At 40.9% G+C, this 21,110-nt stretch overlaps 1 protein-coding gene across 1 annotated transcript in view; it reads right to left on the reverse strand.

Moving 5' to 3' along the window:
* Window positions 1-3,457: 3,457 nt before the first annotated feature.
* Window positions 3,458-21,110, reverse strand: part of lrrk1 (leucine-rich repeat kinase 1) — a 49,731-nt gene continuing 32,078 nt past the window's right edge. Inside the window, 13 exon segments of the mRNA XM_018692896.2 lie at window positions 3,458-6,204; window positions 8,581-8,682; window positions 9,192-9,635; window positions 10,188-10,402; window positions 10,496-10,693; window positions 12,256-12,372; window positions 12,475-12,592; window positions 13,373-13,524; window positions 14,405-14,599; window positions 19,143-19,280; window positions 19,372-19,511; window positions 19,605-19,808; window positions 20,107-20,276. Coding sequence (XP_018548412.1) covers window positions 6,027-6,204; window positions 8,581-8,682; window positions 9,192-9,635; window positions 10,188-10,402; window positions 10,496-10,693; window positions 12,256-12,372; window positions 12,475-12,592; window positions 13,373-13,524; window positions 14,405-14,599; window positions 19,143-19,280; window positions 19,372-19,511; window positions 19,605-19,808; window positions 20,107-20,276 — 2,371 coding nt within the window. The 3' untranslated portion in view covers window positions 3,458-6,026.

The following is a 21,110-nucleotide window of genomic DNA, read 5'->3' on the forward strand; positions in this document are numbered from 1 at the left end:
GAGTATAATTTATTAATATAGAATGTAGAAATGTATATTCCAATTACAAATTCTTTTTGTCTCAACTCTATGAAATGAACAAACTGTCCTCACTTTAGCCACAGACAATACACTGGACAACCTGGACTCAGTGAGTATTAACTTTGACTAAAAGGTCACTCGAATTGGGGAAAGCAGAAGCTGGGGGAGAAAAAAAAAACAACCCCAAAATACAGCATTATTTTCTTATACTCTATGCACAGGCTCTGACCCTCTACATTTTTTCCACTCAACAACTTAAGCCAACAACTTCACCACCAGACATCCTAAAGGTAAGAGGTGATATGAATTATATAAGGTTTTGTAGACACATGCTACTGAGCCATCACTCTCTAAACTGCATGTGAAAGGCACCTTGGAGAAAGAGGAAGGAACAAGTCTAACATGATCTTATTTTGTTCACTTCCTGTTGTTTGGTTTGGTCAGTGCTGGATAGAGCAGTGAGAAAGCTGAAATGCTATTCAGATAGGTATCCTGTCTGGTGATGCATGCACATCTCAGGCCAAACGTTTTTCCTTTGTGTTTTAAAAAAATTTCACATTTGCATGACAACAAAAATGTGTGTACATAGGGCCTCAGATGCCTTATGGACAGTGGGTCTACAGTTTCATCAGCATTCTAGTTTTGTGAATTCATTTTTCAGAGGATAAAACAATGAGTTGCATTCTCAGTGAAACAGGACTAGACAGTTTAAGAGCCTTTGCTGAGCAAATTCCAAAGAAGTCATTTTTTTTACTGCTTTAAACAACACTGAAGGGACACTCTGCACTGATAATGTCATAACTCCTGATTATAACAAGGGAACAAGCTGCCTTACCTGAATTACCTTGGTTTAAGTCAACAAAAACATGCTGTTGGTTGAGTTACAAGTTAATGGAAGGTATATTCAGCAATAACATGGCATTTTTCTTTAAGTGCTTATGCCTACAATGATTGCTTTTTAAAATTCCATAGGAGAAAACAAAATCAATCAGTTAGAACATGTAATAATCCCAAACATGATGTAAAGGAGCTTATTATGATATTTAAAAAAAAAAAAACCTATTACGAGAAAAGTAAACTCAAACAGCTGAAGAGAAGAAGGGAAATCCTCCAACACTGTCAGCAGCAATGCATCATGGCATGTTATAAGGAAGCAGAGAAACTACCAAGACCTCTCTACTGCCCTCTTCTGTCTGTTGATCTGAGGAAAAGACCACAACTGCAAATACAAGCCATTACTCCTTCTGACAAGCTTCATATTGGTTTTTGCCCAGTAACAGAGATCTTGTCTGCGTTAGAAATCCAGTTGGCTGGCAGTGATAAGACTGAATGGGATCCTGAGCAGAGCTGGTGCAGTGTAAGGAGCTGAGAGGCTGCTGGTCAGGTTTGCGAGGCCAGGGCTGCTGTGGGTATTATGGCCTGAGCAGAGGTTAAATGAGAGCACCCGAGGACTGAGCATGATTTATTCATATCAGTCCAACTGAGGGGCCAAGTCTTTTTAAATGACAAGAGCATCATTCATGATATTTGCAGTGCCACCATGTTGGCTGCTGAGTAAACTCCTGGCACCGGCCCTGTCATCTTGTTTACAGGAAGGCTTGTATGTATATCCAAGAAACTTTCTGTAGCTTTTTGTCTTTTCAAGTATTACAGACGTACAGCTGAGCAATCGATTTTGACTTGTATGAACAGTACACTTAGTTACTAGTTTGTTTAAAGCACATCCCTTAATATAAGCTGGGGCACGGAGACTACACACTTTTGCAAGTCTATGCTCCAGCCTGGAGGTGTGAAGTTTTAAAGTTGTCCTCAGGAGAAAAGAAAAAAGCATCAGTGATTTGTTCATGTCTGTTTACACTTATCCAACAAAGTCAAGTCTATTTAGTGTTAATTTTGTTGATGAAAATTGCAATGTAAATAAGGATCTTTTTTTCCCCCATGACAAAGATGAGACATTGATGAAATGAAACTGAAAAGTCAATAACAATAACAATGTGAGAAAAAAGGCGACAATTAGGTTAACATATTAAAGAAAAAAAAATCACAGAATCTATATATGCACAGATGAAAAAAGGAGGTGATGAAATTACAATACTGTTTTTTCAAAAGATGCCATAATCCAACATACTGTGACAGAACATGACATCTCAGTGGGTCATGGTAGGAAAAAAAATGAGTAAAAATTTGAACTCAGTTCCAATTCAATTTGCCACCTAGAGAGAAGGTGAGTGTGCAGAGATGTACACTGTATATAAACACTTAGTTTAAACACTATGACTGAAGTCTACAAAATGTCATATCAACACCTTTCTAGCACCGCTCTGACCAAACTAAACATTGCTGTGTAAGTTTTGTTTTACTCAGTTTGTTTTCACACAGAAAGTTAAGATCATAGAAAATTAGCAGCATTAGCATTATTTGACAAGATAAGACAAAAATGTTTAGAGTTGACTAAAAATTGATTGAAAATTTAAAAAAAACTTTTTTGTGCTGAAACTAAAGCATGGCAGTGGCAGATCAGAAAATTAATCATTCACACATGAGCCACTCTGTTATTACATGGACTAATCCAAAAACATGATTTTGTTACAGGTAAACATGCAGTCAAGAACAAGTTGAACAAGGGTTTTTTTCAACCACTCAGCAGAAAGCTTGCCAAATTCCTGCAGAGGAGGCAACCTCCTACGTTCCTCATACTGAGCAAGGGCCTTGTTATCAACTTCCCTCTCCCATCTGTCATCATCACTTCATCAGAAGAGGTGGCTCTCTCTCTCTGTGCAGTGCATGCCTGCAAAAGGACGAGCTTCCATCTGTCTTAATGATTAAGACAGTTTTCAGAAAAGGCTCTCAGCCAGAAAATGGTGGATTGTTCCCTCTGGGTTGGGGCAGAGTTGCTGCCTCAAGTGAAGGAGTTTAAGTATCTCGGGGTCTTGTTCATGAGTGAGGGCAGGATGGAGCCGGAGATTGACAGGCGGACTGATGTGGTACCAGCAGTAATGTGGATGTCGTACTGGACTGTCATGGTGAAGAGTCAATACATGGTCCAACCCCCACCGATGGTCATAAATTGTGGGTAGTGACCAAAAGAATGAGATCGTGGATACAACCAGCCAAAACTGGCTGAGCTTTAGAGACTGGGTAAGGAGTTCTGAGCAGAGCTGCTGTTCCTTCACATTGAAAGGAGGTGGTTCCAGCATCTGGTTAGGATGCCTCCTAACCAGTTTTCCGGGCATGTCCAACTGGGAGGAGACCTCATGGTGGACTCAGAACTCGCTGGAAGGATTGTATAGCTCATCTGGCCTGGGAGCGCCTTCGGATTCCCCAGGAAGAGCTGGTAAACATTGCTAGAGAGAGGGACATCTGGAATACTGAGTGTAGCCTGTTGCCACTGTGACTCGACAAGCAGAATAAAATGGACACATGAAATTTTCAGAAATTTAACAGAATTATCATAAGAACTTTATTAAGTAAAATATTGTACAGTGATCAGGTACACAACAACTTCTATTGCAATATACTTTCATTTCACATTCTGATAAATAAATAACTTCTGCCTTATGTAAAGGCTGCCCTGGACTGTACATGTCTTTACTGACAACTGTAGAACTGCAAATGTGCTCATGTAAGTCAATAAAACTATTTTGGATGGAATAATAACAATAATAAAAAGATTTAAAGCAACATCATTTCCACTGTTTTACCTTAAAATAACAGGGAGAATGATGCCTCTGTCATTCCCACTCCGAGCCACAAATGCCTTGCACTTGGGTTGATTGGGCAGCGAATGCCGAAATCAGGCCTAGCAAATTAAAATATTAAGAAATCTAAACAGAGTTTGGTGTCTTTGTTATACCAGCAGCACTTCTGGTACTGGAAGCTGTGGATCATTAGGAATATACATCATTCTGCCATGTTTCAGTTCAGGCTTTCTTTGAGCTTTTAGCTTCTAGGGAGTGTGTTGCTCCCAACTGCTCAGATTCAGCCTGACAGAATTAAATGTGCCAGAGTCCTGCACCTAATTACCACCCGTGGCTGTTTAGGCTGCTGCTGCTCAGCAAAAGTTACATAGTGTTGCTTTAAATATGTAAAACCACGTGGGGAGCATTGATCTTCTAAGCCCTGTTGATCAGCGGCATCGTGCCTTTTTGATCCCATGTGAATCTGCCACGTCTCTAATGTAAAAATGACTGGAAATGATCTTTAAAGTGACCTCATCTAATAAAATTAGCATGAGTCCCATGCATTTAGGTTATTTTTCTTACATTTTTCTTACATTTTCCCTGTGTTTTTGCTTCCCTTTCTTGCAGTCCGATTATGGGTGCTGCTGTGGAAATAACTGATATGATCTGGTAAGAAACATTTTATCTGTCAGTAGGATCCCATGTGATTACAGACCTGGCGGGTGAGGTCTCAAAGCAAATGCACTGACACACATGATACACTTTAAAAGGTATTTGACTTATTCAGCTACGGCTTAGCCTACACAGAGCCAAAGTCGTTCCCTCTCTCTTATAGATAAACTCTGTTCCTCTAACATCTGTAACAGAGTGGGCTTTCCCTTCAGGGGTTTCTTTGATCAGAGTTTCTGAAAGTATTCTCAACAGACTAACATCGACTGGTATAATCTACTATACAGTAAGGGATGGTAAAGATTGAGCACCTGGTTGTAACATCATGTGTATTTTAATAAAACATCCCAAAGTTCTGTTTGAAATTATACCTGCACTGGCCACTGGGGACAGCCAACACTCCTTGGCCAGTTACTCTGTCAAATACAACAGAACAAGAACAACTGGTGGATCTGTTTACAGCCCAGCCAAACAAACTGCAGCTGAGAGAATTCATCACAGCATGTTGTTTTAATAAAGACAACCAAGGAAACAACATCCAACATGGACGTACTGAGCCAATGTTGTTGTCTACATTATGTAAAATGTGCACATGCACCAGCTTCTGTCTTCTGCATTATGTCTACATCACTTTCTGCTTAATAGAGAGGTCAAACCCCAAGAACATATTTCATGTTTTTTTACACTGAAAATGATGCCAGAGGAACAGAAGGCAAGTCTGAAGCCAAAAAGGAGCTTCATTTAAAAGAAAGTGTTTTATCTGTAAGAACCTGCCAAAAACTCTTAATGGCAAAAGCTGGGAACAACTGGTCTGTTGCATAATGTTGCACAGAACACAGATGTTAGTTTGTTGCTTGCAAGCCACTTTGGTAACAGTGGGAGCTGTAGCTGGCATGCAGATTCATATGGCACAGTTTAGAGCTAAAATACACTGGAAAAGAGAGGAACACTGTGTTCTGAGTTTGTGTGAGAGTGTCAGTGTCGCTGCCATCCACCCATCTACAACCTGCTGTCTGTTTGTAGAACACAGCTGTTAACCAGCAGCTTCATCCCGCCAGTTCCTTTTAAAAAACAGTCAATACTTGTCCCTTTAAAAATGTCCTCATCCAGCGTCACTTCCAAATTGCATAAGGTTGCAGACTGGAGTTGTTAAATGAAGGAAGACTGAAATAGACAGAAAGAATAAACAATAGACTGCAGCTGGAATCAGATTCAAACAGTCCACCACATCTTGAACTGAATCCCAGTCATACCAAACTGACCAAATATGGCAAATAGCACTAAATATGAGACTGCAACCAACAATAAAACCTTTGTGCATAAGTAAAGTCACTTACTAAAAAGTTTTGTTCTGGCAACCTTGATCTGTGACTCAGGTTTATGGCTTTTCATGTCTGCTGTGAGATTACTGATTTTTCAGGTCTTAACATATTATAGGTGCTGAGGTATGTAGTGAAGGGATATAACCACTGTGCACAGCTTGAGGCTCAGCCCTTATGGCCCGACCTCCTCCCCCCTCCTCAGTTGCCCTGATGTCAGCATTCCCCCCCACCCCACCCCTTCTCTGAACACTGGCAGTCTGTCGGTGCGTATTCCCGTCGGCTCGCCCTCCGTACAGAGCTGCGATTCTGCGCCCTCGCTGTCGCAGCACAACAGCTACCTTCTTTTCCTCATGCTGGTCTCCAAGCGGCCCAGTTCCTCGTAGGACTGGTAGAAGACTTCCAGCTCGCGGCAGCCCCAGCCCCTCCAGACACACAGGCACCACTCCATGTTTTCCTTATGAAAGCCACATACAACTGTGTCCTTTGCCACTAGTGCTGCCTCCTCCAGGATCCTGAGAGAAAGGGAGAGAGAAGGGGAGAGGGAGGGAGTGAAGAAAGAGATCGATCTGCGAGAGAAGAGAGGGATGCAGTGCGGAGAAGGAGCTAAAGTTGGTGGGACATCTCTGTGCACTGTAATTAGCTTTTCCTGGAAGCTCGTGGGCAGTTCTAGGAAGCAGCTTCTTGGAAAGCCACTAAGGACACTGAATATACTGTTAGCACACAAGTTGCTATTTATTTAAGCACTGGTAAAGAGCAAAATTCCTGCACTTCTCTGTTCTAAAAGGTCTTCTCCAAAGCTTTTTTGTCTAAAGAGAAAAAATGCAAAGACGTTAAAGGCATCTAATTTATGAAGGCTGTGACACAAAACACTGGTGACCCTGCATCCTGAGCTCAACCACCCATGTATCATGCAGAACAACCCTGAATTATGTTCTTCCATTGTTGTTTCATCTTTCTGAGGTGTATCATTATCCTCTTCTGACATTAGTTCATGTTTTGTGATATACAGCCTCATGATCACAAGAACAGGCCGTGCTCTGTGAAGTCACCAGGAGCTGTGACAGACATCAAGCCCACACATGAACTAACAGACACATTAAACGATAACTTAGCTACATTTGTAATGGAGTAAAACTGCTCCATGATCACTACAGCTGAAGAACAACACCAGCAGCTATGTGCTATAAATGAAACCCTACAGGCCTGATGACCTCTCCCTTGACCTCAGATATGACCTCCCATTGTGTTGCTTATGTTACAGGTGCACCGTGTAATAACTGCTTATTAAGGACCTTGTGTTAGGTGGCCCTTTATTGCCTGTGGCTAAAAGGCCAGGCCTCTTTGTTGAAGCTCGCACAGAAGTCCTTTCTGCAAACGACCAGCTGCTGGCTTCTTTACAGAAATAATTACAGACTCAGCCAAGCACCATAAGAACATGATGAAGGATCTTGCTGCACTTTATTGAGGCTGCATCAGTAAATCGACATATAGCCCGTCCTCCCCCTCGAGTGCTGAATGGTTTCAAGCAAAGCTCAAAATGGGCTCCATTCAAATGGAGGAAAGCTGAATTCATAACTCACCCTTTGATCTTAGAAAGAACTTACTCCTCAACACTTTTAAATACAAACATAAGATGAAGCCTTCTTTTTGAAATTAGGTTTAAGGACTGACATGTAATTCTTGAACAGATCACACTTTGAACTTTGTGCATCTTTTCATCTTTCATCACAGCTTTCATTTTAGGTTCATTTCAGACAATTTAACTACACTATAACTTAGATCTCTGCTGCAGTGATTGCAGTTGGACAAATTTCAACTCTTTTCAATGGTTTCCCTTCAGTTGAAAAGTTTATTTCAGCGCTGACAAACAGCTTTGCCTTGTGAAAAGCAATTTGCTTGGCTGATACTCAGGCTCACTGGGTAGAGGAGCTGCCCAGCCAACATGTTCACTGAATCATGAAAATAATCTACTACTGTTGCCCTTTGCCAGTAGCCTGGATGTCATGTTTGATGACCAGCTCTCCTTCTCTGACCAAATTGCATCAGTTTCCTGGTCATGCCACTTTGCACTATACAACATAAGAAAAATCAGACCTTCCCTATGTCAGTATGCCACCAAACTCTTGGTACAGGCCTGTGCTTATCTCTCGCCCTGACTGCTGCAATGCCCTGCTGACAGGCCTCCCTTCACAGGCAGTGAAACTCTTACAGAGGGTTGAGAGTGCAGCAGTGCATCTGGTCTCTGATCAGACTAAAGGGTCACGTGTCCCTCTGCTGCCCTTTTACCTCCACTGGCTAAACATGGCCGCCTGAACCAAATTCAAGTCTCTAATGCTGCCTACAGAGAGACTTGTGGGTCTGCACCATCTACTTGAACTCAGTCATTCAGGCTCATGCTCCTTCGCAGTCACTGTGTTCCTCCAGGGATCATCCTCTGCCATCACCATCCCTGCACACGGCGTTCTCAGTCCAGACTATTTTTGTCTGTGGTTCCCCGATGGTGGAACCAGCTCCCAAACACTATCAGAGAATCCCTCTCTATCTTCAAGAATTTCCTTAAGACTTATCTCTTCTGAGAGCACCTCCTTTAATGTGAGTCACTTTTGATAAAACATGATACCACAAACTGCCTGGAAATTTGACTGATGCATCATGATGTAGTTGTTTTTAATCTTGTTTTTCCAGCTCTTTAAGGCTGCATTAAAAATTAACTGATACAAATCTTGGAAATCAATGTTGTAAAATGAATACTACCATCCTTCACATTATGGTTTATCAAGTCTTATTTGACCCAACTCAATTACTAATTCTAAAACAAATCTAAACATTTGACAGAGGTGTTGGAAAAACCTTTGAACAGCTCTACTCTTAATAGGAAATAAACTCACCCCAAAGAGGAACATCCAGGTGGACTGAGGACGGCGATGACACGCCCCCTCAGCTGATCGCCATGTGGCTGCATCTCAATGACCATCACATCACCTCCACGCCTGTCAAACAACAAAACACACAGAACCCAGACACTAAGTGATTGTTAATTAATGAGGTTAACAAAAGCATAGGAGTATTGTGTGTACAACTCACAATATATAATTGAATATATAAATAAAACAGTCATACCTACATTTACAAAATATTGTCAGCTTGACCTCCTAAAACTGTTTGAAAGTTATATTACAGCTTGTGATACTGCAGTGACTTATGATATTTACTGCTTTTGATAAAGCGATGCTACAAATGTTTCCTGGCAACTAACTGACACATTACAAAAACCTTTAATGACCCTTACATTCCTCAAGTTTTAATAGTGGAAGAACTTCAGGAATGTATAGCCTTCTGTAGATCAGCATATATTATTATATAAAAGTAGTGAGAATTTACACTTTTTTTTTTTTTTTGCTGATTCATACTGATGTATGTATATTTAGATGTGATATTTATTTTGTGCATTTATTTCACATACACTTCCTGTGTGTATGTGCTGTGCTCTGTTTTCTACCTGGGGATCCACAAAGATCCATTCACTGGCAGCACACTGAAGGCTTGCAGCTGAGGCACTGTGGGGTTCACAGTCTCTGTAGAGTCCAGATCAGGACTGGTGAACAGCTGCTGGTCCTGGCTGATGTCCGTCCCATCCTGGTCTGCCGGCTGTGCCACGCTGCAATGGGTGGATAATGAACCAAGGTCGGCGGAGTTGGAACAGTCTGACCCCAGAGGCTCCAGGGAGCAGTTGGATGAGATGGAGCAGTAGTCTGTCATTGAATCCTGGTGCTGGATGATCTGAGTGCCTGCATCCTCACTGTAGATCAGTGTCACCTCTCCATTAGTCCATTCCACTTTCTCTTCTTGGTCCGTGGTCTTCAGGTCAGTGGCTGTCACCATGGTAACCCCGGCAGGACGCTGCACAGTGAAGATGTCTCGTAGAGGGTTGCTGTCACTGCAGCTGAAACCGTGACATGAAGTTAAAATCAGCACATCAGGAATATCTCTAAATGCACCACAGCTTTCTGAAACCTGGAGAAACTGAAGCTACAAGTGTGTAGTGACTTACAAACCCGTTCTGTCTCAGTTGAAAGCGCAGGTTTCAAACAACCCTTTTATGGATGGTGCACATCACCAATTAAACATTATTCACATACTAGAAAATGCATTTCCGCTCAGAGCCTTAAGGAAACAGGAAGATGTGAGCTAAAGTACAGTGCTGAAAAAATGCTTAATGGCCAAAATGTAAATGCACAGAATGGAAGCTGAAAGATGAGGGAGTTTGCTGAAGCAATGCTGAAAATGGCTGAAAAACAGGTGAAATGCAGGAGAAAACTTGAATGCTAAAAAGCTATAATGTAAAACTGGAGCTGGGAGCTGAAATGAATGAGGAGAAGAAGCTGAGAGCAGAAACATGTTGTTGAAACAGCTGAAAGCTATAGGTAGAAATAAAATGTCTTAAAACTGTGAAAGAACAAATTGTGACAGTCCTGAACATTGAAGCTCCACTCACCAGTACTTGGCACAGAGCTCATAGGAAGCAGCATGAAAGAGCAGCAGGGTGTTGATGTGGTCATCCAGGGTCCAGACCGCCTCCTCTCCCCACAGACTGAAGCTGGTTGCCATGGATACGATGGAGGACGGCGGGTTGTAGGGCTCCAGCCTCCGAACTGCCTTAAGACTCAGACAGTCGATGACCAGCACACCCGGACCATTGGAGAACCATAACTGATAAAAACAGGGGCAGGAACAACACAGTGAAGATGGGGTGTTCACTCAATAGCCATAACATAAAGACATCAAACATAATTACTGGCTCACCTGCGAACCACTGCTGACCAGGGCCATGCTCCTGACTGCGTAGGGTCTCTGTCTGGGATCTGAGTCCTTCAGACCAAACACGGTTTTGTTGAGGGTGTGTGAACACAGGTAGGTTTCCCCCTCCAGAGGAAGCTCCTCCACCAAGCTGTACACCGCCAACAGGCCGTCAGACATTCCCGCAAACACTCTGTCCAGGCTCTGTAACAGGTGAGGAGGAGATCTTTCTACATTTACATTTTAATAATCAACTTACACCCCAAGACTCAAAAATTTAAACAAAATTAAGATTCAGCAGTTTGAAGTCGTCTTTTTAGAACAAAAAGCCCTGTTTATATTTCCCTAGACAGTGTTTCCCTGCTGAGACATGGTGGAGCGATATGTCCTTATACTTGCATTAGAAAATGCCTGCAATAAACCTACATGCAACAACAAGGACAAATATTCCAACTTGCTTTGTCTAATTCAAGCCTCATATTAGCTTCAATTAAAAACTGTGAACCGTGTCTTTTAATGAGTCAGAATTGCAGAATTGCATCAACCAGACTCATTATTTCACATATACTGTCTGTATAAAGATACTTTATTTTACATGGCATTTGAATGCATTTACTTAATTTACACCATTTGAGGTTTTTGTTCTGTTTCCAAACTCTTTAAACTTCTTCCTGTATTACTATGACCAGTAAGTCAAGTTATTTATGAATCAAGGTATTTATATTTATATATCATCAAATTACAACAGAAGTTATCTGAGGGCACTTTTCAAATAGAGAATCACACAGAAAAAAATGATGACACTTCAGTCCACTCACTGATACCACTACAGGCTGGAGAGTTGACCCACCTCCCCCCACCCCTTGATAACATCTGGATTCCATCCCCTACACTTCAAAAGGGAACAAGGACGTAACAGTTACATATAGATTGTTAGGAAGACAGCAGGTCAAAGGTCAGAGTGGGAGGGAACAGCAATACAGACCGTAAAACAACTTCTCCCATTGAAGTATTCTTTGGTGCCTCACACTCACAACCAACTGATGTTTTAGGGCAATTTTGAATGACAGATAAGCTATTACCTGTCATGGTGGGGGGCGCTGGACTGATTATTGATCTGCATGTTTACAAGGTGCCCTGCCCTCAAAGGAAAAACATCCCTTTTTTATTGATCGTACATGAAAAAAAAAAACAATTTAAAATTGGCTCACAGTGTTTCCTTCTTTAATGAGCTGATTTAATTTTGTTTGTGCATCAGAGACAATAATTAATCGATAAATGTTTTACAGGTGAACAAAACCTGCATTTAATCTCTGTGTTTATTGAACCTTGTGCTGCTGTAGTCTTTATGTAAACCAGACAGGATTCAGTTCAGACCTGTGCTGGAAGCTGTCAGAAATATTACACATGTGACCTACTAAGATTTCTCTTTTTCACTTTTACAGCGATGCGCTGCTGTACAAGCAGCATCCCATCACCTCTGACAACTGCCATAACTCTGTTAGTTGACATATGCCCAACAGATCATCAGTCTTTCAGTTGTGTTAATCTTTGCAGAAAAATAATTAACTTGAGGGAACAAACTGAACAAACTGAGCATATGAAGGTGGTTTGCCAACGCCACCTTGGATAGTTTCTAGCTTATGAAACTTTTTCCAGATTTTTTTATTCATCCAGGGACAAAAACCTGCTTCTCACACTACTGACTCTGTGAAAACAGACATGAGTAGAACATCTTGTGTTTGTATGTTGTAACGTGTGCTGACCTGTTCTATTGCTGGAACAGGGAACAGGCAGGTGATGACAGCTGGACAGGAGAACTGTTTCTGGGGTTGACTGAGTGGACACATGTCCTTCAGACTGTAGATAAATACTTCCTGCTCCTGTGACATAAACACAAGCAAAATGCAAACACAATTTGTTTAAAACTCTACAGCATAAAGCATGTGTAAAACATGAAAGTGATTTCAGGTGGTGTTGTGCACCTCAGTGGCCATCCACAGAGTGTTAGACATTTTCATCTGACAGCTGATCCTGCTGCCTGGACAGGACATCCTCTTCACCTCCACCTGGCCCTTCTCCACATTCACCACACTGTAGTTCCTATTCAACACAAATACAGCAACACACAAAGACATTACCATCTCTCCCTCTTCACATGTTTGAAACAACACAGTTAAGAAATGACAATTTGTCCAAAATGCAGATGCCAGACATTTCACCAGAACTAAAAAAAAAAAAAAAAGACCAGTTTACCTGCATTTTAGCTTCTCTTCACTGACTTCATCTTAGAATTGATTTTAAGATTTTACTGATGACCTTTACGTCCTGCTCTGGACTTACACCTAAGATGTACCTTTTAATACACAAGGTCATTCTCTTGGTTCTTTTCCCCACTGATTATTTATAACCATTTTAGAATTTTCTTTTTATCAACATTTATTCTCATTTGAAGCACTTTTGCTCTTTTATTTCATGCATTCTTGGTCAATGCATATCAATCTACCCTCAATAACCTATATAACAAAGTAAAAACATGCTTTTAGAAATCATTGCAAATTTATTAAAAATCTGAAATTTTTCTTTAGTTTTCCACCAAATGTGTCTTGATCTTCACTGGAGTTCACCTGTCAATTTAATCAGTTTCATTGATTGGATATAGTTTAGTAAGGCACTCCCTCTCTCCTTCTTCCCTCTCTTTGAGTTTACTGACAGTTTGCAAACAGGTAGGTAAAGCTCAGTGGAAGAGAGAGATGAGGATGTAGGGAAGGGTAGTGGGAGGTAATGGATCAGATTCTGACCAGGAGCTTCAGTTCATGTTCACATCAAACATCAAACTGTCTCTAGAGTTCACTCAGAATGTTTTTAAGAGTTGAAACAAACCTGTTGTCCTTGTCTCCGCACCAGAACACAGCACTGTATCCCTGCAGCTGGGACAGGAAGAGCTGTGATTGACTGTCACAGGACAATATATACCTGAGGCAGGGGAAGGTGGGCTCCTGCATCTGCCTCACACACTGCATGGCCACCGGCCTCTGCACACACACACACAGAAACACACAGAGGGTAACTGTAATCTGCTGTTTTTCTTGAGTCCAGAACATCACTGCCTTCTGCTGACTAAAGCCATGGGACCTGTAGGTTGTGACTGAACTATTACTAATAAAACTGAACACTATTGTGTCACACAAACCTTTGGGAGACATTTAATACAATTAGTCATTGTTTATTTAATACAACTGAAATAATAATGCCTAATGCGGCTGTGGCTCAGGAGGTAGAGCAGGTTGCCCACTAATTGGAAGGTCAGTGGTCCGATCCCCGGCTCCTCCAGTCTGCATGCTGAAGTATCCTTGGGCAAGATACTGAACCCCAAATTGGCCCTGATGTAGCATCAATGCGTGAATGCATGTGTGTGAGTTAGAGCGTTGTGAATATGTAAATACAAGCCCCATAGGAATGCATGGGTGAATGTCACTTGTATTGTAAAGTGCTCGGCTGACATAACTAAACACAAAACATTGTATGAAATGCAGTCCATTGTCCAGTTTATATTTCTATCATCCCCTCTGCTCAGCAGCACTCACATTATGTGCTAAAACTGCTACAGACAGACATGCTATGTCCCTGTTATTGCAAGCAGCTTTTTTATTTTTAACTTTCCAGCTAGGAGAAAAAGAGAAAAATAGGGAGGGTGCACTGCATGAAAGGTTCATTCTGTCTTTGTGTGACAAGGCACATAACCAGTTTTGTTGACTAGAACATACAACCAAGCTGCAGCTAATGACCCTGTGTCTTAGTGATGGTGGATGAGAATTTTTTTCAGTATGTTTTTAATACTTTTTCATGGAACTTAACCACTACAGTACAATTAAGTCTGCTTCCTACAAATCAGGGCAAAGCAGGGAGGCTCACCTTTTCAGGCTTGGTGTCCCAGCATTCAGTCAGCAGGCTGTGGAGGCAGTGGAACTGGACCTCCTCTGGACTGCCCAGCACCGGCCGTATGCCTTTGGAGAGCTTCTTTGCTATCTGAAGCTGGTGCTGTCCCAGTGCTGGCCTTCGCCCAGACAGCAGCTCATACAGCACCATACCATAGGAGAACATGTCCACCTTCAAAAACCAAGGAATGTCAAGGTCAGGTTTTGGAGATTTGTGCATGATGTGAACGTGAAATACAACCTTGGATTTAAAAGAGTGTGTGGCTGGAGGTAAGTTATGTCAGGAATGTTGATGAAATGGACAGTAATCAAAAGATGAACCAAAATTAAATGATCATCAAAGATACAATAAAAGACTGGTGTAAAACATACAGTATACAGTACTGAGAAACCATGATCCTATAATTATCAGCAGGTGAACACAGGGCAGGAAATGAATGGCAATGATAGCTTGACTTTTACTGATAATGATAATGGAGACACTGATTGATAGATACCCCACAGAATCAGCTTATCCTACTCTCTCTTATCTCCTAGAGCTTCAGAGTGTCTTTGAGTTTTTCCTCTTGTTTGCAGTTGTCATGGCCCTTGATTCCAAAAAGCACCTTTGGTCATTAAGTGTGACAAAACACAAAAACAACCGAAACAAAACCAAAAACTGCCACACTTCTTCTTTGCAAAGATAAACTCCAGTTTTTCCATTCTTTCCTCACTCATCTCATCCTTGAAACCCATATCTGAGAACCAAAATACCCAAGTGGATTCCTCAGCTTGTCTCTGAATGGTCACAGATAGTGACTGAGGGGGAGGGTGCCCCTGTGGGAATTCCAAGAATAACTAGAGGTAAACAATTGTGTGATGCCAAAACCACTCAGCTACTTTTGCTGTGACATCACTTGGTAGAGGCTCCAGACACATTCGAGGTCTGTGGTATGTTATGGCATCACAAAATGATGGCATGTTCATATAAGGAAGTCCCCAGGACCTCAGTTTGATTAGTCTAGAATCTTCTCACCCTTCATTTTGTCTCCAGCTTTTATTCTTGCTAGAAAGACGCTCTATCCACATCCTTCCCAACATAAAAAGACCGCTACAGAGCCAGTTGCATATTTGTATTAATATTGGAGTCATTAACTTATGTGGTATGATAATCTATTGTATTATATACAACTGGGGCGAGGGGGGGGGGGCTCATTATTGGTGGTATTATAAGACTGGTGGGATTGGACTAGCTGGTTAGCATGCTAACTTCAGTAGAAGAGAACAGGTGATAAAAACAAGCAAAACAGGAGTTCACTGGTGTTGCTTTTCACAGCTGGAGACAGCTCTTGGTGAGCTAAAGAAATTAATGAGCAGTAAGTAAACCTGCTAATGCTAACATTGGCGGGTAGACACTCTGTTGACAACATTTGCAGACTATTTGACCAAAATAGTCTGTCTTGTTCAGGTGAACAAGCAATTGAAAATCAATGGCAGGTTTTCCTTGGGTCTGTTTTTCAGTCAGGTCCAAGGAAGGTCAAAGTATCTCTACATGGCCAGAACAGATAGGAGGTATAATAGAGAGGTGCAGGGATGATGTATTTCTGTAAGTCAACCCGGACGTTAGCATCACCCTGGTTCCCTTGACAAAAAGCCAATGCGATTTTTTAAGACATACAAAAGCTTAAACAAATCACAAGTGAGGTGTTTTCTGATGATATTTAATGTTGTAGAATAAAAATGTCTTGAGCTTGTATTAAAACCACAGACCTTATTTCAGACATTTAACCAAAAACCCATTGACTTTGGGACAAGGGAACAGGAAGTGCTAACTTCCTGATGGGCTTTTGGACTCTTTCTTCCACTGATAGAAGTGCTGATCATTGTTATGGCTTTCATTCATATGGCTTTTTATTCCACAATAAGAGCAAACTGTTGTTCATAAACAGAGATAACTTTGGTTATCAAATTCCCTGCAATGCACTCAAAGCACCAAGGTACCTGGAGGGGAAGTATCAGGGTTATTTCAGCTGGATGACACACATTTTACACATTTCTAGACCACACTCTTCATTATATACCAACTATAATAAACAATCCATGTTTGGCATTCCTAATCTAGTCTCTGAGCTCTGTTGATATTATCCAAGCCCATAAACAAATGGCTAGTAACAGTGTTCTGGTGGTATCACTGTATGTTGTCCAGATCCTCATTGACAAATCAAGATATTTGTAGCTGGCAAGCAAGTTAACAGCCATGAAGCTGGTTTTTCATTTATTTTCCTATTATACTCTTCATTCCTTTCCCACTTGCTTCATAATTTAAATTTAGTCTCTCTCTGGCCTTGTCTGCATCTCATTAAAATAATTAAACCTCATCAAACAGTGAAGTTAATGCCCAGGAGAGATAAAAAGGTGTTTGATTGGCCAAGGTCAACAGACTCTGTGGGAGAGAGAGGCTGGTGAATAGAGATGGAGGCTTAAAGATCATTTTATCTGCTCTTTGAAAGCTTCTCTACAGAGGCCAGGACCAGTAAAACATTAAACCCTAGTAAAGCTAGCTCCCCTGGAGAGAAGAGAAGCTCAGAAAAGCCTGGACCAGCCACATCAGACCAACACCAATATCCATGCTCAAGTTACATTTACTGCTGTAGCGACCAGCTGATTAATCAAGCCAACAGACAAAGAAATATTTAACAATTCAGTTCATTTTTGTTAATTCATCATTTGAGTCTAATATTCTCTAGTTGTTTCCTCTCCAATTTGAAGATTTGCTGTTTTTCTCTGTTTCATATCATTGTCAACCAGATATGTTTGGATTTTGGACTGTTGGTTGGACAAAATGAGACCTCTGAAGATGTTTGATGATTTTTCTTTGCTCAGATATTTCCTGATATGAATCAAAACATTTGTCACATTTGAGATCTCTGGCTTATGGGTTATATGAAAATCATGTTTATATTCTACAAAGTAAAATTTATCAAAAAAGAATTGTTTTGGTGTGAAACTTTGTTGGTACTAGCACAAAAAAAAAATCAAAATGGTACAGAGTCATGGACTGCGATCAGTTTTTGTGTGGAGGCAAAAACAGCTGTGGTAAAACCTGCATGAGTCTACAGGTTTTCTTCTTTGCCATTAAAGTAAACATATGGTGCTAATCAGACAGTAAGGCAACATGCTAAAGAGAGGAAGTAGCCAGTCAAAACAATCAGCCCATTAACCATAAATCCCCTGTTTCAACAAGTAAAATAAATACTGAGGAAGGAGCAGCTCTTTCACCTTCTGCTCAAAGTCCAGATACATTTCTACTGCAGTGTAAAACTCCCCATTCTTCCCCATGCTTCAGTGATTACCCTGTATTATTAATTCAACGTGTGTCCCCAGTTAGGAAACTTTCATATGTGATGGAGATGAAGGAAAAATCACAGAGAGGTACAGAGCAGGATGGAGGCTGTGTTGGCTATGATGAGTGATCATCTTTCGAGTAAACCCCAGCTGGGTTTGCTTTGAGATAATCCTTCTGTTTTCAGTTTGGAATTCAGACCATGAGAGGCATCTACTAAACTGAATAAATCATCTGATGGAGACATTAACAGAGACATTAACACCATCACTAAAATCAAAGAGCCAAAATTTGAAGGGTTTAAAATTAAAATGTTTCTTTGGTAGTTGCACTGTGAGGTGACATCTGTCAACATGAGGAGGAAAGCCAAATATATGTAACCTTTTACTTTTATTATGTTTTTTCTGTGCGGAGTTTAGCTTGAGGCAAAAAGTCTCCCTACACATGTTAGCTAACACTAGCAAGCAAGTTTTGTTGGCTTGTTTTTTTAGTAATGGCTTCAAGAAAATACAAGTTTATCTGATTATGTGTAGTCACTCACTCTCCATGACCACAATTGGTTGGGTATTACCAGAAAGACCAGATATATAAAAACTTTATTGATCCCTTGGAGAGGTTCCCTTCAGTAGGACCAGACCAGTGTTTTCTCTATCACTGTCCTGGGACGACAGCCCACCCACCACCACAAACCTTTGTCCCCAAAAGAAACTGAAGAAAAAAAATCTAAAAAATAAGAACACTAAATATTTTTGGTAAATGTTATTTACCTAATTTATGTGCACTTGTTTAATTTCAGCTAACCCCAGCTCATCTATATTGTTGTAAGACTTGGCATTTAAATGTAGTTTCCATTATTTCATTTCAAATTGAATGTGGTGAAGCTCAGAGGCTAAAGAACAAAAATATAAATATCAGTGGTCTGCACTGTATCCTGTGCACAGTTAATTCACAATCTCTATCCAGCACCTTGCTGCACATTGCACAATATTACCTATTTACACAGTGTACATCTGTCTATGTGGCAATCATTATATAGTATGAATGCAGTAAACATCAGAGTTAAAATTACTCTTTTTCTCAGACATAATTTTATTTTAGTTGATTGCTTTTTATGCATGGTTTTATTGAATTTTATTTCTTATTAACCTCCTTGAGTGCTCTTATTCTTGACTGCTGTGAAACTGTCATTTCCCATTAGCATAAATGAAGTATTTCTATCTATATAATTCGGCTGGGGGCCACGACTGTCTATACTTAATGTTATAAAAGGAAAATCTGGCAAAAAGTTGTGAAGTTATCTTGTTGTACTGCATGTATATATATGACCAACAGAGTGACAAAAAAGATTCATAAACTCGGTCCACAAATCAGTTAAGAAGAGGCAGTCAGTCACCTTCTCATCATACACGATGCCTGGTCGGATCTCAGGAGCCTGGTAACCCGGTGTGCCCTCGACCCCCAGCGCACCCTCATGGAAGGATTGTCGAGAAATGCCATAGTCAGAAAGTTTAATGTTGACTGGATCCTGAACCTGGAAGAAGACACATGAAGGAGTTAATAAATTAGATGATAGAAACAGCAGCCAACAAATGAAAGGACTTTATTGTGAATAATATACAGACCTGCAGAGACCAGACCAGGATGTTGTCAGATTTAAGGTCACAGAAGATGATGCTCTTCCTGTGTAGATATGCCAGTCCTGCTGCAATCTGATAGGCTACTCTGAAGGTTAGCATGTGACCGAGGGGCATGTACTTTGAGCCTACAAATAAAAAAAACATAAGCTTGTTCTGCTATGAATACAAACAGGCCAACTACAAGAGAAAAACCACATGATGACTGCCTCTGTACGTGCCTTTGCCTTTGTGCTTCTCCTCCAGCACAGTGTTGAGGCTGCCCAGAGGCGCTAACTGCAGGGCGAAGCAAAGCGGGTGGATGCTGATGCCCACCAAAGAGACGATGCAGGGATGCTGAAGAGAGTGCAACATACTGGCCTCCTGGCGAAATTCAGAGAAGCTCCGACAGGCATCTGCAGACTGCAGGTGTTTCACCATGGTGTCTGAAACGGTGAGAAGGGGAATGAGAAACAGCACAGATGTCACATTAAAAAAAGGGATACTTACATTTGGGATATATGGAGAATAAAGAAGATAATCCCAACTAATATGTATGTTAAGATTCTCAGTCATCCAGGTCATGGTTTTCCAAGAAGGGTTGAATAAAGGGCAACTGGATTTAGTTGTAGATACATAGACGTAGTAGTGTTAACAGTTAGTATTAACACCATCTACTGTTCATCAGCAGCTTCCAGTCAAGCTTCAAATAATTCACTAAAGAAGAAGAACACGCCTCTGTACCTGTGTCGCTGCTGATGGTCTGCTGTCGACACTTCTTGAAGTGGAAGCGTTTGACGGCCACCGGCTGGTCACAGTATCGGGCTCGGTAGATGATGGTCCCACTACCACCCTGGCCCAGGATGTTACTCTCCTCCTCAGAGTACTCCAGCTTTGATTTCTCTAAAAAGAGCCTAACACACACAAACACAAAAACACAAGTTCTTGTTTATTATTTAGACCAAAGCCTGGAACGGTCTTACCCAGAGTCAGATGGTAAATATACACAACACATCTATTTTAATCTATTTTAACACAGAAATTACTGTATTGTTCACATTGAATACATCATTCAAACACTGACAGTGTAAGTCTGTGAATCCTCAGGCTAATGCCATCAACAAAGGAGTTGGTGATCAACGAAACAATACTGGAGGTGTGAGTTAGAACCATGCTATAAAACAAACATCTCAGCAGACTTAAAATGAAGAATTATCGATTTGCATCAAGCTGAAAAGGGTTACAAGGTCATTTAAAGATCCTGTTTACATCTGGTGTTAAACTATGATCTGTATTCAGACATCTTAACCACATAAGGAAAAGCACATGTTTAAATGTGCTGTGAATGTGATTCGATCTACCCGACCACTTCTGGTAAATCAGCCGACTGAACCAGACAGTTCAGAGCCAGCCCACCAACAGTGTCTCAGACTCGACTTCAAATGATAAGGGTGAGTAATCCTGCTGAGGCTTTGCGTCACAGAACAGAAATCTGATCTCTCGGGATGATGTGAAGTCTGAAGACAACGGTAAGATTTGGTAGTTTATTATCTGGATAATATATCTGGATACAGATCATATTTTAATCCCTGGTGTAAATGGGATGAAAGAGTATAGATATTTATCTGTCTACAGTTATGAATGGAGATAATTTAGTACTGTGGCAAAGTATCTTAAAGATAATGATAGGGTTAGGGTCACAAAGAGAAACAAAGCCTTTCTTTTATCAGCAACCCTCCTGACTTCTT

This window comes from Lates calcarifer, linkage group LG2, assembly GCF_001640805.2.
Source record: "Lates calcarifer isolate ASB-BC8 linkage group LG2, TLL_Latcal_v3, whole genome shotgun sequence".
Classification (NCBI taxonomy): Eukaryota; Metazoa; Chordata; class Actinopteri; family Centropomidae; genus Lates; species Lates calcarifer.